At 38.6% G+C, this 25,271-nt stretch overlaps 1 protein-coding gene and 1 long non-coding RNA gene across 12 annotated transcripts in view; one reads left to right on the top strand and one right to left on the bottom strand.

Moving 5' to 3' along the window:
* The window catches only part of LOC123520193 (glutathione S-transferase Mu 3-like), a 67,903-nt gene that overhangs the window by 14,904 nt on the left and 27,728 nt on the right, over positions 1 to 25,271 (top strand). For 6 of the 11 annotated variants that reach the window (XM_045282232.1, XM_045282235.1, XM_045282230.1 and 3 more), the window contains exons 6-9: positions 581 to 680; positions 1,016 to 1,151; positions 3,162 to 3,375; positions 19,380 to 19,503. In XM_045282232.1, the coding sequence (XP_045138167.1) occupies positions 581 to 680; positions 1,016 to 1,151; positions 3,162 to 3,375; positions 19,380 to 19,458 (529 nt within the window). In that variant the 3' untranslated portion in view covers positions 19,459 to 19,503. Of the gene's footprint in view, positions 1 to 580; positions 681 to 1,015; positions 1,152 to 3,161; positions 3,376 to 17,653; positions 17,790 to 18,558; positions 18,681 to 19,379; positions 19,504 to 22,719; positions 23,409 to 25,271 lie in introns of those variants that run through there. The other 5 variants (XM_045282240.1, XM_045282243.1, XM_045282241.1 and 2 more) reach the window with 5 other exon arrangements.
* Positions 3,392 to 25,271, bottom strand: part of LOC123520194 — a 35,020-nt gene continuing 13,140 nt past the window's right edge. The window contains exon 3 of the long non-coding RNA XR_006679193.1: positions 3,392 to 3,565. This is a non-coding gene — a long non-coding RNA (uncharacterized LOC123520194). The remainder of the gene's footprint in view (positions 3,566 to 25,271) is intronic.

The raw sequence follows: 25,271 nt of genomic DNA, 5'->3' as shown, positions 1-25,271 counted from the left end.
TCTTGAATAAAAACATAATAAACTGGATATGCACGATCTTCCTTTTCTGAAACCAAACTACCTTTCACGCAGAATGTTTTCACTTTCTAGATACTCACTCCACTTTGCTTTAATTACTTCACATACCTTGCACAATACACTAGTCAACGATACTGGTCTGTAATTTAACGGTTCCATTCTACTTCCATTCTTATATATAGGCACAATGTCAGCTCTTTTCCACTCTTTCGGGACTATTCCTGTTCGTAGGGAGGTTTCCACAATATCAAATTGTGTGTGTGTGTGTGTGTGTGTGTGTGTGTGTGTGTACACAGTGGAACCTCGAATAGTGTACAGTTTAGTTCAGTAATCATGTTCACTTTAAGTGATTTTCACATTACGCAATCCTTTCAGGAATGTACCCTCGCATAAATTGAGAAATCCCTGTACATTTTTTTTTTTTTTTCAAAAAAATTAATATTTCCTTAGTTAAAAAGAAATTTGCGCTAGTTAAAACTTTTAGACTGTGTTTGCATCAAGCAATTGTTAAAGTTTGCTAGTGAGTAAGATGGCTTGTGCTTTTTATGTTTAACACTTTCAGGGACCAGAATAACAAGAGAAAAGATTACTTGTCCTGGGAGGAGTACTTCATGGCCATGGCACACCTCGCTGCTCTCCGCAGTAAGGATCCATCCACTCAGGTTAGTATAGAACTGTTACTGGCAGCTGCGCTAAACTCAAACACATTAAAATGGAGTACACTTCTGAAAAACCACATTGTATTGTATCTTTTTCTTATATCTACTCTCTCTCTCTCTCTCTCTCTCTCTCTCTCTCTCTCTCTCTCTCTCTCTCTCTCTCTCTCTCTCTCTCTCTCTCTCTCTCTCTCCTTCCTTCCATGCATTTTGTAGTGTGAATGTGTGATCTGTCGGCTCAATTCAGTCATTGTAGCTTGGTAATGGTGGAATGTTGCCTGTTTTAGGCATGAAAGTACCTCTATTATCTCAAAAATATATTTTCTCCCTCTCATTTACAGGTTGGGGCTTGCATTGTGAATTCTAAGAAGAAAATAGTTGGTATAGGTTACAATGGCATGCCTTTAGGCTGTAATGATGACCTCATGCCTTGGGGCAAGTCCAGTAACAATAAACTGGAAACCAAATACATGTATGGTAGGTAATCGATCATGTTTTGTTTGATACACCTTATCTTGCTCATCCTTAACAAAGCTTTGATGTATAATTAGTAATACATTAGACACATTTTAAGTAAATGGAGTAGTAGGTTTGTGTATGTGCTTGAATGAATTTCAACTAACTTCAACATTAAGATTTAGAAAAAAATAATTTGCATATTTGTCAGAATTTCTTAGTAACTTGAATTTACTTGTCCTTGGTATGCATTGAAATTTTAGTACAGGCAACCCCTGCTTAACGAAGGGGTTACGTTCCTAAAAACCCTTCGTTAAGCGAAACTTCATTAAGCGAACAGATTATAACAAGTTTAACCCCTGACTTGAACTTCCCTTGAGAGTAAACAAAGCGAGAGTGCATCATAGACAATTATCCCCGCTTCTTCAATGACACTCAACTGTCTCCCTCTTCCACACTGAATATCCTTGGTCTGTCCTTTACTCGTAACCTTAACTGGAAACTTCATATCTCATCTACTGTTAAAACAGCTTCTATGAAGTTAGGTGTTCTGAGACGTCTCTGCCAGTTTTTCTTACCCCTCCAACTGCTTACTCTGTATAAGGGCCTTATCTGCCCGTGTATGAAGTACTATTTGCATGTTTGGGGAGGATCCAGTCACACAGTTTTACTAGATAGGGTGGAATCGAAAGCTTTTCGTCTCATCAACTCCCCTCCTTTGACTAACTGTTTTCAGCCTCTTTCTCACCGCCGAAATGTTGCATCTCTTTCTATCTTTTATCACTATTTTCATGCTAACTGTTCTACTGATCTTGCTAACAGCATGCCTCCCCTCCTTCTGCGGCCATGCTGCACAAGGCTTTCTTCTTCCTCTCATCCCTATTCTGTCCAACTCTCTAATGCAAGAGTTAACCAGTACTCTCAATCATTCATCCCTTTCACTGGTAAACTCTGGAACTCCCTCCCTGCATCTGTATTTCTGACTTCCTACGACTTGTCTTCTTTTAAGAGGGAGGTATCGAACGAAGCATTTGCTCCAGAATTTTGGCTGACGCTTTTGCACACTGAGTGTTAGTAAATTACTAATGAAATACCGTGGTATTTCATTAGTAACACACACCCATCATCCCACACCACTGAATGATCCCCAAACCATCACTTCATCCGAGTTTTTTTTTTTTTTTTTTTTTTACATAGGACTTTTCCATGTAGAGTGGCAGGGAGTGGTTCAGGCTTTTTTTCCTGGGTTAATTGGCAGTAACTTGTAGGTCTTCATCACTTCTTGTAAGATGTCCATTTTTCCTGAAGTCTTCCTTAGACTTCCAGGAGATATTTCAGTCTGCAGGATCATGTTCAGCAGCAGTCTCCTGGTAGTTGCCACAAGCTGCCTGGTGACTGACTGTCCTCACCCAATCCTCCTCTATATTTCTTTTATCAGGATTCCTTCTGCCTTCCATGTAAGAATTCTAACTTTTTCCTCACAATACAAGTTGACAGAACCCATATTCACTTTCACTGATGCAAAATGCACCAGAGAAAATTTTGCTGATATAAATAAGCAGTTGCATTATGTAACCAAAAAACAGTACTCTGACCTTTGTTAGAGCTCTGAGAACACTGTAACATGCACTTACTGTCGAGTCTGGCTGGATGGTGTGCTGAGAGTACTACAATGCTGCCAAGCATATGATCAAAAGAGGATTGTGGCAGTAAATCTCACAGCAACTAATGTGCTATAATCTACTGTTATCATGATTAAGTGCTCTGTCTTTTCTGGAGACACTGTGTAAAGAAGTACTTCAAATGTCACAATGGAAAGTACTCCTCTGAACTAATATGATGCTGTAACTAAGTATTCCAGCTAAAAAAAGAGGCTTAGTTACAAAGATTTTAATGAGCCTAATTATTATTACATTTAACACCACAAAATCTTTAATTTACAGACCTATTTGTAAATCTTTTGCAACTGATAGTAATCTGAATATGTACCAGTTTTGTTAATGCTACATAACATGTGAACCTTGTTTCCAGTGTGTCATGCTGGGGTTAATGCTATCATGAACAAGAACTCCTTTGATGTATCTGGCTGCACTCTCTATGTGGCTCTCTTCCCTTGCAATGAATGTGCCAAGGTGATCATTCAGGCCGGCATCAAAACCATCATTTACGCATCAGATACTAACAAGGACCGGGTCTCCATTCTTGCTTCCAAAAAAATGTTGGACTTGGCTGGCATTGAATACAGGTGAGCTACAAAATTTATCTTGTATCTTTTTATTTTGTTTCACTCTGATCTGGTTCCTTGCCATGCATTCCTTGGTGCTCTGCAAGACCACTTACTTTACACAATCTCTCACTGAATATTCAGCATCCACTTCAGCAATCCCTGAGTCAGTGTGGTATCATGCAGCTTACAAGACTCCACCATTTGACTCCTTAAAAAAGAAAAATATACTTCATTATTATCCAAATAATTGATAACTTTATTTCTGTTCAGATATATCCAGAATTACTAATCTTTGGAACTAAGATTTTCATTCAATAAAGTCATACATGATATTTAAAGAGGAAAATACAATCAGCATGAGAGGAGCATTTGTTCTTTGCTTGTTCTGCACTAAACCTTATTAAAGCTTCATGGTGCCATTTTTAACATCAAATACACACTCTCTCTCTCTCTCTCTCTCTCTCTCTCTCTCTCTCTCTCTCTCTCTCTCTCTCTCTCTCTCTCTCTCTCTCTCTCTCTCTCTCTCTCTCTCTCTCTCTCTCTCTCTCTCAAAAGAAGTTTTCCGCCAAACCTTTTAGTTCCCCCATCTTTTCCCCTTCTTACACAACCTATTTTGTAATTATTTCTTTTTAATTACTGGGTGCTACTTTACATTACCTTATACATTAGTAATAAGAGCCTACTACATTGCATGTGAGGAGATGAAAAGGAAAGTTTAAATGTTGTTGTATGTATTATGACAGTTACAACATTTAGATGTGGAAGCCATCACTCTTATCATCACTCGTGTTTTGTTTTGGAAACACCAACGTGGATCAGCTTTCAGATTTTATTTTTATTCATTCATATATTTTTATTCTATTTTTTCTTGGTCCAATCTGATCAACACAACAAACAGTTATATAGCAAGCTAATATCACTTATAAAGAGAGGTAATCCAGACTCATCAGTGACACATTTTTTTTTCATCATCTATTATATCAAAAGTTATATTACATTTATGATTAATATTATTTATTTATTTGCTTATTTTTTAGTAAATTGCATGGCAGTGAGATAGATATGATTTTAAATGTATTGAGTGTGGTGTTGACACAGCAACAGTGAAAGTTTCCTTAGTTCTTATGTTCCTTGGGAACATAAGAACTGCAGTGGAAAAGTAATTCTTTTAGTGATAGTAGATAATAATATATGTATATGCATCATTCATCAGTATCTGCTGCTATTTTTTTCCCAGCAGAAGACAGAATTTCATGAAAGCACACTTTTCTTTGCTTCTTTACCTTACTGCAGTGCTATGTTAATTGATGTTGGTGACAATGAAGGGCCACACTCCTCTGTTCCCAGCCAGCACCACTACTTTGTCTATCCTCTCTCCTCCTATCATCTCTTCATTCCATTCATGTACTTCACCCTGTCTCCCCTAAGCCTTCCCCTCGATTATCCTCAAGAGGCAGTCTCGCTCTTCACCACCTCTCAAAACATGCCTCAGATAACCAAGTCATCTTCTCACCACAGTCATCAACTCCCTTTGTCATGCCAGCCATCTGCAACACCTGATTAGACCTTTCCACCCACTGGAGGCTTATCATTTTGCTGATGAACCACATCTTTGCCACCTCCAGCTTCATTTCTCTACTAACAGTCTTGGTTTCACAACTGTGCAGCATCAATGACCCTGTTAAAGGTGAACAGCAGACCCGTCACGTTTGACCCGAATATTTATTTCATTCGGTCAAAAACCTGTGAGAACACATTTACGTCAACAAGTACACTGGCAGTTACAAAATCATTTCAACAACGTTTACAATGACAATTCAGCTTAATTGCTACAGTGATAACTTGTCTTAATACCAGAATTACTTTATCTTTACTCATATCTCAATCACGCCTCCTACATAACACCATCTAGGAGCGAATTACGACTAACACAACATAGGCACAAACAGCAGTCATCAAGGTGTTATCATATCATTCTCATTACTCATACACGTGAACGACCAAAGGGGGATGACAGCGAACTTACGTGTTTGGGGTCTTCTATAAGACAAGGGTGAGCTCGACCTTCCTCGCCTTCACCACACCACACCTTCCTCTGTGGGGTCGAAACGTAGTCTGCCCCTTCCTGAGGTGCTGGGGTGTAATCTGGGGCCTCGTTCCTTCGTCATCATCAGGAACTCTCTATGTTCTTATCTGTCCCGAGCGCCTTGCGACTCCTAGGGTCGTACCCTCTCCGTCATGTAGGCCCAGCTCAGCATCCCTTCCATTAACGCCCGACAGTTTTGTAAACACATGTGATGTATACTTCTCACCTTTACTCCTATATGTACTCATTATGTACTATCCTTGTGATGCTGCTCCACATTTTACTCTTAATCCAGTACCTTAAACTTACGCATGCTTTGTTTCTGCGCCACGGCGATAACAGACCCTATGTAACTTTGTAAAATTCTCAGCCAGATCCCAGTGCTCACACTCATGTTTGTAAGTGTGCCTCTCATTTATACAGAATTAGCTTTTCCCATTCCAATTCTTGATCTTATTTCTACATTGCATCTACCATCTTCATCCACCAAACTTCCTAATTATCTGAACAATCTAACTTGCTTCACTGCCTGACCACCTACATTCACAATCACCTTCAATTGTTCCTTTCTCTTGGTCATTCCCATTTCTTTTGTTTTACTAGTATTAATCCTCAGACCAACTTCCCTGCATTTCACATCCAATCAATCCACCAGTCTTTGTAACTTTTCCTTCATGTCTGCAGCCAATACCATATCGTCTGTATCTTATGTTATTTATGTTCATTCCCCTCACTTTGACACCTTCCAAATCTGCCATTTTGTCCTTGAGGGCAAGTAAAGTGAAAAGAAGTCCAGTGTCAACAGTCAACACACAGCCCTGTTTCACTGCTCTCTCTATTTTAATCCAGCCAATTTTATCATCTCCAATTTTCATTACAGCTCTCTGTCCCCAATTTCTCTCTACATCTTCATCCACTTCACCCCACAAAATGCTGTATCTGTTAGATATCTCCACAGCTTACTGTTTGCCTACTACCTCATCCTTTCGTAGTATATTCCAGTCTTTCCTCACTTTCTTGATTTTCTTCTTTCTTTTGAACTTCACTTTCATTTCAATCACCACCGGAATATGATTGCATCCTGTATCACAGTCTGGTCCTGGATATGTCTTAACCTGCTTCAAGCTGTTCCTGAACCTTTCATTGACTGTAATGCAATCTATTTGATTCTTTACTTGATCTCCCAGTCTCCTCCATGTGTATAAGTGTTGTGGGTGATGTTGAAAAATGTATTCATAATTCCTTTCACACCACTCCACCCACTTGTCTCCCCTCATGTTTCTCTTGGCAAGACCAAACCTTCCCACCACATTTCCACCACGATCCTCTCCCACCTTTGCGTTTTGGTCTTTTTTTTTTTTTTTTTTTTTTTTTTTTTTTGTGTGTGTGTGTGTGTGTGTGTGTGTGTGTGTGTGTGTGTGTGTGTGTGTATTTACCTAGTTGTATGTTACAGCTAGGGTTTGAGCGGGGCTCATAGTGACCTGTCTCCATATCTACATTTATCTAACTTCTCTTTAAATTTGCACACACTTTCTGCTGTTACAATCTCTTCACTTAATCCATTCCAGATGTCTACTGTCCTATGTGGAAAACTGAACTTCTTGATATTCCTATGACACTGACTTTTCATGATTTTCTTGGAATGTCCTCTTGTTTGTCTGTCTCCCTGCTCCATCAGTGTTACCAGGTCTTGTCTATCTATCTTCTCCATACGGTTTACTAACTTATACATCGTTATTAGGTCTCCTCTTTCCTGTCTATCCTTCAAAGTTGGTAGCTCCATCTCCTTCAGTCTTTCTTCATAGGGAAGATCTTTTATTTCAGGGACCATCTTTGTAGCAGCCCTTTGTATCCTTTCTAGTTTCTTGATATCTTTCTGCCTATATGGCAACCATACCACTGCTGCATATTCTAGTCTAGGTCTTATCATAGTGGTTAATATCTTTTTCATCATACTTTTATCCATGTAATTGAATGCTACCCTGATGTTCGTTAGTGTCTTGTATGTTGAAGCAAATAATCCATTTATATGTATTTCTGGAGTCAGGGTGTCTTGTATAATCACTCCCAGGTCTTTCTCTTCTCTTCTTTTCATTATAATCTCTTCTCCCATTTTATATTCCCATGTAGGTCTTCTATTACTTTTACCTATTTCCATTACATGGCATTTCTTAGCATTAAATTCTAATTTCCACTTCTGGCTCCATCTCCAGATCTTGTCAATATCTTTCTGTAATTCCATACAATAATTTTTTTTTTATTATAACTCTCAAAAGCTTGGCATCATCTGCAAACAAATTTATGTAGCTACTCAAACCCTCTTGTATATCGTTGACATATATTTGGAACATTATTGGTGCCAACACCAAACCCTGTGGTACGCCACTGGTTACAGTGCTCCAACTTGATGGTGTATCTCTTATCACTGTCCTCATTTCCCTATCTGTTAAGTAATCTGTCATCCAATTTAAGATATTTCCCTTAATTCCACCCATGTGTTCTATTTTCCATAGGAGTCTTCTGTGTGGTACTCTGTCAAAAGCCTTTTTAATATCTAGATACACTGCATCCACCCATCCATCTCTTCCTTGTACTTCATCTATTACTCTTGTATAAAAGCTTAGTAAGTTTGTTATACGGTACATGATCTTCCTTTTCTAAAACCTAATTGGGAGTTATTAATGATTTCATTTTTCTCCAGATATTCCAACCATTTTTCTTTGATAACAATTTCACAGATCTTACCCACCACACTAGTTAGTGACACTGGTCTACATTTAGGGGCTCAGTCATTTTTCCTCCTTTGTATAATGGGACTATATTGGCTCTTTTTTATTCCTTTGGTACCTTCCCTTCCCTTAAAAAGTTGTTGATTACATCCCAAATTGATTCTACCAGTTGCTCACTACATTCCCTTAGGCCAGGAGCACACTAGCGACTTGTCGCGTTGACATGATGTGGTCGTGTTTGGAGCACACTGGCGACATGATGTGGCGACTGTGGTGTTGGGTAGCTGTCGGGATAATACAGCCACAAAGGTGAAGGTTCTTCATAGAAACATGTACTAACTGTAGTAGGTGTATTCAGGCAGAGGAACACAGAGAAAGCCTTGGCGAAATTCACTTTTGGCGGTAGGGTGGCCACGGACCACCGAGTGCATGCTTGGCGATTTAAATTCAAACTTGGCGGCTGCACGGCGAACCACGCGGCTTCCCGGTGATGTCTCTAAACCTATCAGGACGCAGTGTGAGAGTCCCCTTCAGTAATTTTCTTTGTGCTACCCTTTGTTCTGCTAGCGTGGGAATGAATTCTAGCGATATATCGCCAGCGCAATAGGTGGTACTGGTGTGAATAAGGACAATGGTGGTGGCGGCAAGGACAAAAGTGGGCGAGGGAAACAGGTGGAAAAACGGGATTTACAGCCTTTATATCATGTCTTATTTGCTTTATTTATTGTTTAATGGTCTGTTTTGTACATGTGTTTTAATATGTGAAGGCAAAAGATTTTATTTCAGCTTGAAAGATGGTATTTTAGGGGTCAAAAGAGGGACTTTAGCAATGATGATAGACTGATTGAGTCATTTTTAAGATAATTTATATGGTATGAAGAACTCGCATTTGGCGGCAGTTTCGCCAGACTAATTAATTCGCCAAGGGCGAGGACTTACTGTATATATATACAGTAAGTCCTCGCTATACGGTATATATGTGTTCCTGAAAACCTTACCGGGAATCAGAATTACTGTATACCGAACCCATTATAAAATGTAATAATAGGGAATGTGTTCCAGCACGTCAAAAGTCACCCCTACAGAAATGAAAATACATGAAAATACTCATTAAAAAAAAAAATGTAAAGTACTGCGCAAGAGAAATAAAGAGAAAATGTTTTTATGTACCTTTCATTCGCCATGTATTCTATCAGGTGATGTCCCTCCCAAGGCTAAGGGACAGTAGAGATTTCAGCCCTTACTTATCTTCCGCTGAGTGGGGAGACGAGGATAAGACGTCGTCGTCTGCACTGTTGGAAGCAGATGTGGAAGGGCCAGCTGTAGCAGGGTCACTGGTTTGAAGAAAGAGGATATGGAGGAAGGGCTAGTTGTAGAATCATCAGTGGTGGATGTGGAAGAGCCAGCTGTAGCAGGGTTGGCAGGTGTGACAGGGACGGCATGTCTGACTGGCTTGAAGAACGAGTAGATGGAGGACTGTTTGTTTTTCTTTTTTTTTTTTTTTTTTTTTTTTTATCATAGATTTCTTTATAAAATTTTGACACTTTTCTCTGTGTCATGAGCCACTTCGCTACTCCTGACAGGATTTGGGTCACGTTCCTTCTGAGTTTCCAAAGCTTTTCGATATCACCAAGACATTCTCTAAGACTTTTGATGTCCAGGCCACGCACAGGTTCTTCTTCCTCGTCTCTCTCTTTTTCTGCCTCCTGTGATGCCTTGTCTAGCTCTATAAGTTCATCATTTGAGAGAGGTTCAGCATAGCTTCCCAAAAGATCTTGAACATCATCATCATCAGTTTCATCGAAGCCAGCCCAATGGCACAGATTTACTGTCATTTCTGATTGCACCGATGTTGTCTTCAGCGATTCTGTGCGCATCCTGGCCATACTTTATTCCACACCAAGTTCAAGGTAGACGTCTTCACTTCGTCCCAAGATGACCTGATGTTATCTAAGGCGTGCTTGATATTATACGACTTCCACCATTCTCTGATAGTGGGCTTGCCAGGAGGAGGTAGTAGACACCTACCGAAACAATAACTTACTCCCAGTGAGATCTAATAGCACTAGTTCAGGAGGTGCTGTGAACCTTCCATTAAAGCTAGTTGTGATCTCGTTGAATGTTTCCCTTTGTGTCTCACAACTCGAGGGGGCAGTCACAGCCTACCCTCTAAAGACAGCTCTCCTTCTTCACACAAAACTACATGCACTTACCACACATACACCCTTCACTCCAAATCAAAATTTAAAAGAAAAATGGGACCCGAAATAAACAATGCCTCGGAGTCCCCCTCCGGGGAGGAGACCAAAAGTGTCCCCAGGTCAGACACCTCTCCTGTTGAAGACCACAAATGCCTTGACACCTCCCTCAACTTTTTCTACATTAACTTCTGCAACATTCGCGGTCTTAGATCTAATTTTCAATCTGTGGAACAGGAGGAGGTAGTAGACACCTACTGAAACAATAACTTACTCCCAGTGAGATCTAATAGCACTAGTTCAGGAGGTGCTGTGAACCTTCCATTAAAGCTAGTTGTGATCTCGTTGAATGTTTCCCTTTGTGTCTCACAACTCAAGGGGGTAGTCACAGCCTACCCTCTAAAGACAGCTCTCCTTCTTCACACAAAACTACATGCACTTACCACACATACACCCTTCACTCCAAATCAAAATTTAAAAGAAAAATGGGACCCAAAATAAACAACGCCTCGGAGTCCCCCTCTGGGGAGGGGACCAAAAGTGTCCCCAGGTCAGACACCTCTCCTGTTGAAGACCACAAATGCCTTGACACCTCCCTCAACTTTTTCTACATTAACTTCTGCAACGTTCGCATTCTTAGATCTAATTTTCAATCTGTGGAACACCACCTCTCCTCTACTAAACCTCATCTTCTTTTCCTCACCGAAACACAGCTGTCTGAGGCAACTGACAGTAGCCCCTTCTCTGTTCCCTACCCTACTTTCTCTATTCTCATTTTCATTCCAAAGCTGGATATTGCGTCTATGTACGCAACGACTTAACTTGCTCTCGTGCCCACGCTCTTGAGTCTTCCGAATTTTCCACCATCTGGCTACGACTTAACAGTCACTCTCAAACTAAATTCATCTGTGCTGTTTATCTCTCCCCTAACTCTTTTGACTATAGTAATTTCTTCGACTACTTAACTTCTAAAGTGGAGCACATTCTGTCCCTCTACCCTTTCACTGAGATTTCCATTCTTGGAGATTTCAATGTTCACCACCAGCTTTGGCATTCCTCTCCCTTCACTGACCACCCTGGTGAACTAGCCTTCAACTTTGCTATCCTCCATTACCTTGTCCCTCCCTCTCCTCCTCCCTCTGACTATTTCATGTCTACAATCAAAATTCTTTGTAATGATGTTTTCCATGCCCTTGCTGGCCTAAACCCTTGGAAGGCTTATGGACCTGATGGGGTCCCTCCTATAGTTCTCAAAAACTGTGCTTCTGTGCTTGCACCTTGCCTGGCCAAACTCTTCCAACTTTGTCTATCGACTTCTACCTTTCCTTCCTGCTGGAAGTTCGCCTACATTCAGCCTGTTCCTAAAAAGGGTGACCGTTCTAACCTCTCAAACTACCGTCCTATAGCTTTAATCTCTTGCTTGTCTAAAGTTTTTGAATCTATCCTGAATAGGAAGATTCTCAAACATCTGTCACTTCACAATCTTCTGTCTGATCGCCAGTATGGCTTCCGTCAAGGTCGCTCTACTGGTGATCTTCTGGCTTTCCTTACTGAGTCTTGGTCATCCTCTTTAGAGATTTCGGTGAAACTTTTGCTGTTGCGTTAGACATATCAAAAGCTTTTGATAGAGTCTGGCATAAAGCTTTGATTTCAAAACTGCCCTCTTACGGCTTCTATCCTTCTCTCTGCAACTTTATCTCATGTTTCCTTTCCGACCGCTCTATTGCTGCTGTGGTAGACGGCTACTGTTCTTCTCCTAAACCTATTAATAGTGGTGTTCCTCAGGGTTCTGTCCTGTCACCCACTCTCTTTCTATTATTCATTAATGACCTTCTTAACCAAACTTCTTGCCCTATCCACTCCTACGCTGATGATACCACCCTACATCTTTCCACGTTCTTTCAGAGACGTCCAACCCTTCAGGAAATTAACAGATCACGCGGGACGCCACGGAACGCCTGACTTCCGATCTTTCTAAAATTTCCGATTGGGGCAGAGAAAATCTAGTAGTTTTCAATGCCTCAAAACTCAATTCCTCCATCTATCAACTCGACACAACCTTCCAGACAACTATCCCCTCTTCTTCAATGACACTCAACTGTCTCCCTCTTCCACAATGAATATCCTCGGTCTGTCCTTTGCTCATAATCTTAACTGGAAACTTCACATCTCATCTCTTGCTAAAACAGTTTCTATGAAATTAGGTGTTCTGAGGCGTCTCCGACAGTTTTTCTCGCCCCTCCAACTGCTTACTCTGTATAAGGGCCTTATCCGTCCCTGTATGGAGTACTCTTCGCATGTTTATGGGGGTTCCAGTCACACAGCTTTGCTTGATAGGGTGGAATCGAAAGCTCTTCATCTCATCAACCAAAATGTTGCATCCCTTTCTATATTTTATCGCTGTTTTCATGGTAACTGTTCTACTGATCTTGCTAACTGCATGCCTTCCCTCCTCCTGCGGCCACGCTGCACAAGGCTTTCTTCTTCCTCTCATCCCTATTCTGTTCAACTCTCTAATGCAAGAGTTAACCAGTACGCTCAATCATTCATCCCTTTCACTGGTAAACTCTGGAACTCCCTCCCTGCATCTGTACTTCCGAATTCCTACAACTTGTCTTCTTTTAAGAGGGAGGTATCGAGGCATTTGCTCCCCTAATTCTGGTTGACGGTTTTGGCACTTTTTGAAGTCTTTGGAAAGCCAGCACTCAAGTGGGCTTTTTTCTAACTTTCTTTTTTTTGCCCTTGGCTGGCCCTCTTCCCTACGTAAAAAAAATCTGTGCCCTTTATCAGTTGCTGCATGATTCACCGCTGGTATAGTCTGACCGGGCTTAATTTACGCTGTGGTGGGGCGAGGGTAGCTCTACAGTTCTGCCACGTTTCCCAAAAATGCGATGTGAAATGGAAGTTATTGGTGTACAAGGCATCGCAAATACCATCAATTCAGATGTATAAAATTTCGACTTGTGTATATAGATGGCTGAATCAACAGTAACCATCATATGCATAAAAAAAAACTATATAGTACCATACAAACATGGCATACATATTCAACAGTGTTGCTGATATCAACTGTAGTAACTTATAATGGTACTTAGCGTATGTTTAGGGTGTGTAATAATATCAGCGTTACAGATATAAGATAATGAGCATGGAAAAAAGAAATAATCTATTATCCAAAGTAAAAAAAAAAAAAAATATTAGAAGTCTTGTGAGTGGCGGCAATACTGATGAACCCAGCCTGGCCAGGCCGAATAGCCTCACCTTGTAGTACGAGAAGTTGCTATAATTATAAGATAAAATGCTCACATTTACTGGCTTTTACAGTAATTTCAAGAGTGAGGCATAATCGCATTCATAATTCGTAAACCAAGCTAATGTGTGCTTTCTATTTTTACAAAATAGTAGGTATATGCCAATACCTAAGTGAAAAAAAAGCATTATTCACTTGCGAGCGGCAACTCTTCCACACCCAGCTGGTGGCCTTGACACATTGTGGTGGCGACGTGACTGACCTCGTGCCACTCACTATATATATATATATATATATATATATATATATATATATATATATATATATATATATATATATATATATATATATATATATATATATATATATATATATATATATATATACAATTATAAATGACTTACTAAAAATCAAAGGTAAGCAGAGAGAGAGAGAGAGAGAACAACAGTAGTGAAAACGTGGCAGCACTGTACAGAGACGCCCCCACGGCCGTAAATCAAGGCTGGTCAGACTATAATAGGCTTTTAGTGTTTGCCATAATTATTATGAATATATTTGTGCTTACAATAGACCCTTTCATATTCCATTTATTCATCTAATTAGTAATGCATGTAAGTAATATGTAATGCAGTTAAAAAAAGAAAAAGGGAGTGGAAGAGATAGCATTCTCCAAGGGTGGTCAAGTTAAAAAGTCAGTCCTGTGAGTGGCAGGGAGGTGTGGCATGGACGACGTCATCACCCCCTGCTCCCCGCGCTGGGCCCTCTCTGATGATATGAGCGGATACAGGGTTGCCAGGTCTGCGGCAGTATTCCCGCGCACTTTTACTCCAAAAAGAGCCCAAAACCCGCGGACCCCACCCTCCAAAAGAGCCCAAAAAGAGCCCAATATTTTATGAATAATATGCATGTTGTGTTAAAAACGAGAAAGGTAGAAAACGAGACATACTTTATTTAAACCTATAATAATAATAATAATGATAATAATAATAATAATAATAATAGTAATAATAATGATAGTAGTAGTAGTAGTAGTAGTAGTAGTAGTAGTAGTAGTAGTAGTAGTAGTTAACGATTATATATATATATATATATATATATATATATATATATATATATATATATATATATATATATATATATATATATATATATATATGTACAGTGATATCTTATTCAACAGTTAATCTATATCAATATAGTTATCATCATCATTGTCAGCACTTGTGAAGTATATATCTTGTGTACATAATGACAGCATTTCCTCTGTGGGAAGAAACTTGTTACAGCATATGCTTTGTCTGTGCATAACACTTTGTCGGTGCTAACACTTTGTTCACGAGTGCCGTGCATTTTGTCCTGTGTAAGGATATATCCTTACCAGAAATGTCTTTTACCAGCTCACCCATGTGATCGATTGTCCTGATGCTGGAATGACATGCAATGTGAGCTGCTAACTTCAGCTCAGCAACTTTTCCATCACTAGTGACTTTTGTTCTTGATAACCCTGATTGAAACAGAGTCCTCATGTTAGAAAATGGAGCAGCATTTTTCTTATGCTTTGCTGTCAGACCATGCTTGATAAGGTCAGTGTGATGGGCTCTGATCACAGTTTTGCAAAATTTGCAGGCTGCATGATTGTCATCGCCGGGTATACTCCTTATCCACGTCTTTAGCCCATCCTCTTGTTCCCACTCTTTACTGTACTTTTGCTGTATTTCGACCACTTGCTCATGTTCACTTGAGCGTACACACGTATGCACGTGGCCTGTATCCAGTATACTTGTATCTCCTCCAGGCAGGCTGAGGCAGCTACGAGGCTGAGAATAAACTGGCTGTGTTTCAGTGTGTGTGCTGTGAGGTGAATGTGGAAATTATGGGTGTGGCATGCAGGTGTTCAGGATGGGTGGCCTACGGGCTTAATGAGGTCATGCGGCCCTAGTAGTAATCCCCTTAGGGAGAGGAGAGACTTGTTCACACCCTTCTGCTGGCTGACCTGGCGCCACTCCTTATCATACGAGTGAGTCTACCCCCCTGATTTGGTATGTCGGGAAGGCAAGAGTATATTATATATTTTCAAATATAAGTAGCCCAAAAAATAGCCCAACTGCGGTAAAAAGAGCCCAAAAAGCGCCAAACCGCGGAAACCATATTTTTCACGCCCAATACCATGAAAAAGAGCCCAATTGGGCGAGAAAACCACGGACCTGGCAACTCTGAGCGGATACCGTATCTGTGAATTTTTCTTGCCGTATATTGAATCGAGGGTAGTAATTTCCAAATACCGTAACTGTGAATTTACCGGATAAAGAACTACCGTATAACGAGGACTTACTCTATATATATTCAATCTTTGTTTATCCAGATATCGGTTAATCTGGACAATGTCCAGTTCATAATTTAATAATCTGAGTTCAGACGGCCAACAAATGAATTCAAACAATGGGTACCTCACACACTTCCTAAAACAGCCAATAGATGGCAGTGCCACTACAGCAGGCGCCAGGCGGTTGTAAACGAGTCCAGCCCATGCAAGAGAAGTCTGGTATCAGTGAGTAAGTTTATACATTTTTCAGTACCTCAGAACTCTTAAATTGTCTCCCAAGGGTATTAGGTATAAGTGAATGACCGTAGTTATGACTTAAAAGATGGAATTGATAAGAAAATTAGAGAAAGAAGCTAGTCTCATGAGTATTTGTGAGGAATATGGTATGGCCAAGTAAACATGTCGGACATTAGTAAATCAAAAGATAAGCTCGTGGAATATTCTGCCAAATACTATGAGGATGCATCAAGTAAAAGTGGTAAATGTGCACCAAGGAAAAATTTAAGGAATGGAAAAGATGCTGCATTAGATACTGCCGTTATGAAGTGGTATGTGCAGCAGCTAGAAAGCTGGCATGGAAAATTGATATAGAGAATTTCAGGGGGAACGATAGGTGGCTGTGGCGATTCCGCAATCGAAACAGACTTTATTGCTACTGTGCAGACACACCCAGCATTGCATGACATGGCTACATGTTGTGGTACTATATTCATTGTACTTCATGTCTATGATTTTTTTTTTTTTTTTTTTTTTCATGCGCTCGGGTATTACCATATGTTGTGGCCTATAAGTAAAATGTTTAAGGTCTTTTTTTTATGGTCAAAACCAGGGGTTGACATGGGATTGATATGAAATAGCAACCTTCAAATATATTTGCACCAGTAATATCCAGCATACCGGAAAACTGCTACTGAACTTGGCCTAAGGGTTGTGTTTACATGTGTTAAGGCGGGTTCACATGTGTCATTTCGCAACTGAAATAGCAAGTCACTAGAACTATTAACTGAACCCTTCTAGTTGGAAATTGTCACTCATAGCAGCTGGAAAGTTTCGACTAGTTGGCGCCTTGGTGGGAAGTGAGTGTAAACAAACGGCTACCCGCCAAGATGTCTTCCTCTAGAGACGATACTGAAACGGTGGTTGCTCTTCTTTTGGCATACCGGAAGAGTCAACAAAAAAGAAAATGCCTGTGGATACGTCCCTGGCTAAGTGAAGGAAAGAAAGGAATGTCTAGCACACATTAATCTGTAGAACACTATGCACAATTGCAATCTTATTAGATTCTGACAAATTTTCAATCCTCACCTCCAACAACACCCTGCATTGAGGGAAACAGTTTTTTGAGAATAGTAACTACTTTATTTCGTTGAATTACGATTTGCGCGTCTTTTTTTTTTTTTTTTTTTTTTTTTTTTTTTTTTTTTTTTTTTTAGTGTAACTCATTTCTGGGATCCCAGATGTGTTTTTTTCCCTCATTAACTCTAACATCTTCTCTACACCAACACCACATTTTCAAAGCTTACTCTGTGACGTTCTAACATAAATAAAGTCGTATATTGACTGGACAAGACCAATATGTTGGTCTTGTTTTGCGACTAGTTTCCCCAGTCGCTAGGCGTTTTCGCCTGCCTGGCAGAGAGAGAGAGAGAGAGATGAAGGGAGAGATTGTAAGTTGTTTACAAGGTAGAAGTGCTGAGTCCTGTCCCATAGATAGGGAACTCCTGGGTCAGCGGGTGAGGTCACTGCCTCCTGCCGTACCCTCACCATTGCGCAGTCCATAGCAAGCTATCACAGAGTACACATTAACATCGTCATCTCCTCTGTAACGTGCCGTAGACCCGATCACGTAAGTTCATCGTCTTTCAGACGTATACGTATTTACCCCGCATGCTATTTGTCGTATTTAGTGTCGCATAATGTAGCATATATGTACCTATATCACAGCCGTTCTCATGTGGTGGGAATGTGGTGTGATATAAGGATTCGACCCGTCGAGGGGTCCTAATTATTTCATCTGCATCCTTGCCAAAGGGAAACGCGTTTATTGTATTGTTTTTATTGTGGTGTTTCTTGTCAGCAGGTTTTGACCGAAATATGTATATTATCGAGTCAATGTGAGGATCTCACTTTCCTACAACAACCTGATGGGCGGTAACACTAGGCACCGATATTCATTCAGAAACTCTACCAGTCTGCAATTTCAGTTGCAAATTGGAACATGTGAACCCACCTTTATTCTAGTAAGACATGGTTAAAATCAGAAACGGCTACTCATGAGGACATCACATACTGACACTCTGTAGTAAGTAGGAACAGTAATGTACCTACACAATACTGTAGTTTATAACTAGAATATTTTATTGATACAAGAGCTAAAAACATAATTGTTTCATAACGAAATGATCATGGTTGAATGTTCAGTGTTGTCATCTAGTGACAAGCATTCCATTTGAACAACTGTTTAGGTGATAAACTTTAAATACCATTTTATGTTTTAAATATTTTAGGTTATTTTAGGTATTGTCTTTTTAGCTTTTTTTTTATCAATAAAATGTTTTATAGTAATAAACTACGGAATTTGTGTAAGTACATTGTTGTTCCTACTTGTACAGAGTGTCAGATCCCTCCATAACATGGCGGAGGAACAGGCATCTCTGAGCCAGGAGTGATATCTGGCTTCCTGGAGTCCCTTGCCCATGAAATATTCACATCACCCTTGAACATATTACTTTTATGAGTATGTGCAGTCCCCATAAGTAGCAGTTATTTTTGTTTCTTTTGTTCCAACGTTTGAAGTAGGACTGTAGGTGGTTGGACACTAGCCATTAGACTAGAGTTTTGAAAGTAAATATTCGCCTGATATAGTGGTGAAACAGGTGAGTAGAGGAAAAAAAAAGTAAAAATTAACAGCTTGTTTATGTTGAAATGTTTGAAGTTGGTGGTGTTTTCAGTCTGTTTGAATTATTTTATTTATTTTACTGTAGATAAAACTTAATTTACAGCCCAGTACATAGTGACTCAGATCAACATTGGGCCAGGCTAAGTAATAGTTTAGGGAAGTCGACTTATCTACAAGGTAAACCCATAGTGCAACATTTTGGGGTCAAATTATAGAGGTCGACTTATGTGCCAGATGGCCTTATAAGCCGCAGTATACGGTACTGTTAGGTCAGTTTTAGTGTTAAGTTAACTTGGATTAAGTTTGTCTTGGTTTGGTTGGTCAGGGAACCCAAAATAAACCAAGTTTTGCATTTTCAAAAAAAAAAAAAAAAAGGTCTAAGGTAACAAAATCCAAATTTGGTAAAATGAAGGATCCATTTGCATTATCCAGACTTCATCATCCTGACTGGTACCTGCACTATTTAGTCCAGAAAAAACGAGGGTTGAGTGTGTGTGTGTGTGTATAAAGTACTGAACATACATTTTTCTTTTTCAGAGCTGACAACTTAAGCCAGAGGAAGGTTGTCATAGATTTCAAGACAATTGATTGGAACTCCCGTTTTAATTCAGAGTGACCACCAAAATGACCAGACTTGCCTGTGATAGTGATGCTCCTGCCTGTACTTCAAGCGCTTGTTTTTATAGTTATTGCTGTTTTTGCCATTGCTTCAAGATAGGTGTATATCAAGTGTCAAGGCAGATGAACAAAAATATCAAGATCCAAATCACTTATTGACTTTGTTTTATCATATATATATATATATATATATATATATATATATATATATATATATATATATATATATATATATATAGATTAAGTGTATTCTCTTATTTTATCTTTATGTAAGGTTTTTATTACAAATTTGATCAAGATTATATTAAAGATAAGTCATATACAAGACGTCTCGCTGGTTAAGGTATATATGTTACACCCCGTTTGTGAAATTGCCCATTTCATGAAATGGGCAAACCCAATTCATGAAATGAACCTAACCTAACCTAACCCAATTCATGAAATGTGCAATGGAGAGGCCATTTCATGAAATGGTTAGGTTAGGTTAGGTTAGGTTCATTTCATGAATTGGGTTTGCCCATTTCATGAAATGGGCAATTTCACAAACGGGGTGTAACATATACATACTTTAGGATTTAATAATAAATAAAAAATACTCTATACATAGGTTTATGTATTTGCCTTATTTTTGTAGAAATTGACAGTTGTGAGTAGCAGGAACCGCTCGTCCTGGTGGTACATGAATTTCCTTATATAACACACACACACACACACACACGTATACGTGATCACATCTCAATCTTACAGAGAGTTAAGGTGAGAGAAATGGGTTTGGGGTGGGGAAAGCTGCCGTAAACATCATACCACCACACTGTGCTTAAGAACACATCACCCGTAAAAGTGTGATATAGAGAATGACTGGGAAACATTAGACATTGGTGTATATACAAGTACATGCATAAACCATCTGACGTGGCATGGCTGGCAAGTCAGATGTGCAGGCTTACCACAAGGCCTGTAGCCAGTAGTTGACACGGTGATATAATATAAGGTCACTAAGAGATTTATTATTATTATTATTATTATTTATTGCATGACAGAACAAACAGTAAAATTAAATTGCAATAATGACATGATTTTCCAACGCAGTGACATGAAATCACATAATTATAAAACTAAAGAGAGAGAGAGAGAGAGAGTCAATAAACATATAAATATGTATTGTAATTATTATAATTGGGGTGACTGTCATGTATTCATGTAGCTATCAAGAATAATTTACTCAGCTGATTTTACGTCACATACATAAAGCCACGTGCTATTGGTCAACAAGGAAAGAGAAAAGAAATAATAAATGGCGTGAATAGGATTAAAACGGGATATGAAGAGAAATGAATAATGAATGGAGAAAATGGAAATAAAACAGAAGATAGAAAGTAAATGGATAATAAGTGGAGGAAATGGTACTAAAATAAAAAAAAATGAAGGAAATGGGAGTAAAACAAGAGATAGATAGAAATTAATAGAGGAATGGGAGGTAATGGGAATGAAAATACAAAGAATAAGGGAATAAAAAATGATGAAACAGTAGATAGAACGAAAAATGGATAACGAATAGGGGAAGAAGATAACGAATAAAGGAACAGCAGGAAATGGTAATGAGAAAGATTAATAAGGGAACAGGAGGAAATGAGCGTGAGAATATGGTAAAGAAGGGAATAGAAGAGAACTTTTATAATATAGCATATAGGAAATGTATAATGAATAGGGAAAAAGGATAACGTATAAGGGAATAGGGAAAATGGAGATGAGAATGATAAAGGCGGGTTCCTACGTGCCAATTTGCGACTGAAATTTTACGTAGGTAGAGTTCCCGACTCATCCCTTCCTGTCGGAAAATGCCACACGTAGCGCCTGGAAAGTGTAACGCGCGCGCGCGCACACACACACACACACACACACACACACATATATATATATATATATATATATATATATATATATATATATATATATATATATATATATATATATATATATATATATATATAAGCATACCCTAAAGGCAGGTTCACATGTGTCAATATGCGACTGAAAGTGCAAGTCGCTAGAAGTATGGACAGAGCCCTTCTAGTCGGAACACGTTCACATATAGCCACTGGGAAGTACTATCGGCTGGTTGGCGGATGTGAATGTATTGTAAACAAACAACTACTCAATAAGATGTCTTCCTCTGGTGACGATGACGATTACGATCAAACTAAATCATCACAAGTATTCAATCATCACCTCCAACACCCTGCATAGAGGGAATATCTAAGAAATCATCGGAGAGTGGCAGCTATCTCCGGTTTGCGTAAGCTTTTATTTTTTTGCTGTAGATTTCTCTTTCAGGGTCCCAGATGTGCTCTTTTTCTCTCAACAACTCCAAAATCTTCTCTATATATTTACATCACATTTTTAAACCTTTCTGTGACGTAACAACGTAAACAAAGTCACAAATCGACTGAACAAGACCACCATGTTCGGAAACTACCGACTTGCAATTTCAGTCTCAAATTGACACATGTGAACCCGCCTTAAGGCGGAGAGGAACTTGGAGGAAAGGGAAGGAAGACATTTGGTGGGTAGCTGTTTGTTTACATTCACTTAATTCCCGCCAACCAGCCGATACTTCCCAGTTGCCATTTGTGAACGCGTTCCGAATTTCCGAGTTCCGACTAGAAGGGCTCAGTCGATACTTCTAGCGACTTGCACTTTCAGTCGCATATTGACACGTGTGAACCCGTCTTGAATTAATACACTATGTATGATATCATAATAATCATACTCGTACTACTTTGGCATAATAAATTGAAAGAATATCCGTAAAATTATTTGTGTTTGCCGTTATGGTGTTGCGTCTTTTTTTTTTTTTTTTTTTTTTTTTTTTTTTTTAGCCGATTGGTGAATTTTCTGTGCTTTGGTGAAGATTGTAAAATAGTCGGCAAATGGAATCATGGTGAGCGAGATTAGTGCACGTGCAGTAACTGCCGGTGGCGGTGAGAAGGGGATCCTGAGATTCTCTGAGAACTGAGATTATCTTGCGGCCGCCAACGAATCCCTGCAACCTGGCAGGCTAGCACGGTTAGCAATAGCAATTGATTACCGGCTAGCGGCTGCTGAAAGAAACTAGTTGCTAGAAGTACACGAATCCCACGAAGCCACCAGGCCAAGTAATCGGATTCGTGATTACTTATGATAGCAAAAGCGAATTATAACAATGAGCGGGTGGGAAGGGGGGCAGTGGGGAGTGGCGACTTGGGAGTAGGGAGTATAAGGGCAGCGGTGCGTCAGCTTAATTTTTGTGACGTCATGCAGCCTCCTTCTTACTATAAGTACACATACTATGTCTCCATCCAACTTGACCTTCGTGGAATAAATCCAATAACACCCAAAGGACTGTATCACCTTCCGCTTCTACAATAACTGCATCAATCCCTATAGGTGACCGGAGTCGGACTCTTCTTTCCCACCAGTCATTGCGGCCTTGAATCTCGGGCCCTCGACCCCTCGGGACACAATGGCAATGCATGTCATGATGGCTCATCGTTGTATTATAATTTTCATGAACAAGCTACGTGTTGTTTGTTCTGAAGAGATTGGTGACATTGTTGGAAAGTATAATACCTAGCCTAACATTGAATTAAACATGCAGAAGCTTGGCAACTCATTTCAAGGTCAAGTGACCAAGTAGCACCTGATATAATGCTGATGAGAATATTATATAAAGGATAAATAACAACCTAAGCTAAGTAAGATCTTAGGTAACGATGAGAGAGAGTAAATTCCCACTTTTCATCCACCACACACCGAATAAAAGCGGAAGAAATTTCGGCAACACTTTCGGCATCTGTGAGAGGAATGGGGATATCTGAAAATTTCCAGTTCGACCTCCCATCCCATTTGCGGCTTTAGTTTTGACGAGACAACATGGCACCTGTACTGGCTTACTGGGATATTCGTGGGGTACGTTTACAATTTCCTGCCTTGCATTACTGTTATTTTAATTCTTTTCTTGTCCTTCTTTCTGAGGTTGTTTTAGAGATATGAAATTAAGTAGTTGATAGACAAGGCTGTTGTGAGAGTTTCATAATCACAACACTTAATTTTACTTCGAAATTTTCTTAATTTATAGGTTTAAATTGAAAGATGATTAGTTACCTCAGCACTTTTACTTGGACATACATACTTCAGTGAAATGTGTTCTTTCCTTTCGCCAGCAATATCCTTCTTAACACCAACTTGCAACAAACTTGGGGAACTGTTGGGAGAGCAGGTTTTTTAGGTGCGAAAAGCCAACATCAATTTAATTTTGCAGTTTAAATAAAAAATCTGAAGCCAGCTTGAAAAACAATAAAATTTGATCTAATCAAACCTAACCTCTCCACTCATAGCCGGGTGTAGCTTGTTCTGCAACCCTCCACCCCAGCCCCCTTGCGATCTGTTACGAATCCATAATAGACTGCTATAGGCTACTGGAATACCAAGTATATGTCTTAGTACATGTGTACCAGAGGGCTAAGAGGTAAAGGAGTGCAGTGTCGGGAATAGTTGGTATTACTTCATGGGTGATCAAGTGACCAGGTTAGACTTCAAATTACAGAGTGCTGTACTGGGTGAACACTAAATTAAAATGGATTTAAACCTTCACAAACATATAGTAAAGTAAGAAGGCTACCTAAGCATACAAATGTGGTGTGCATAGAGTACAAGGCCCAATTCTTCAGATTAATCCCTACTGGATATTAAGGTTATGAAGTTGCAGTGAAAATTATGAATATTTTAAAGCGCTGTGATGGAAGGGTTTGATTAAGTGACAATTGGGTTAATGTTTATTATTGTTATTCGTTAGTAGCACATGACATGACTGTATATTGTAGTAGTGTACTCAATGTATATACTTCACTTTTATATATATATATATATATATATATATATATATATATATATATATATATATATATATATATATATATATATATATATATATATATATATATATATATATATATATATATATATATATATATATATATATATATATATATATATATATATATATATATATATATATATATATATATATATATATATATATATATATATATATATATATATATATATATATATATATATATATATATATATATATATATATATATATATATATATATATATATATATATATATATATATATATATATATATATATATATATATATATATATATATATATATATATATATATATATATATATATATATATATATATATATATATTTTTTTTTTTTTTTTTTACTATATATATATATATTTTTTTTTTTTTTTTACTCTCACTTTGCCATGCCATCACAGGCTTATGATTCTTTTGAAAATCAACACATTGCACCAGAAACGGCTACATTAGGTTCTGGTTAGGTTACGTAAGATTACTTTTAGGGTTAGGTTATCTTATATTGTTTTTGCTTAGTTGGTCAAGGTCCTAGGGATACAAAGATTGACCAAATTTTGCATTTTCTAAAAAAAAGTAATGGGACAAATTACCATATTTGGCAAAGGAAGGATGTCTTGTAAGTTTTTACTGCAAACGAATGTTGATGGAAACTTGCAGGTTTTTAAGGCTTTCACAGGAAGATGTAGTTGTTTAAATGTTTTTCCTGATTCTGATGATAGTTGGACATAAAACATCATTTAAGAAAAGAATAATCACATTCTTACCTTTTTTTTATTTGTGCAGATATGAGCTAAGAACATTTGAGAGTTTTGACCTAAAATCCTAAATACGTACTTATATCAGAAAATTAGTTCTTGCTTTGCTGTATCATAAGC

Source organism: Portunus trituberculatus, chromosome 46, assembly GCF_017591435.1.
Source record: "Portunus trituberculatus isolate SZX2019 chromosome 46, ASM1759143v1, whole genome shotgun sequence".
NCBI lineage: Eukaryota > Metazoa > Arthropoda > Malacostraca > Decapoda > Portunidae > Portunus > Portunus trituberculatus.
Note: the sequence above shows the minus strand (reverse complement) of the source record. Positions and strands in the feature narration are given on the sequence as shown.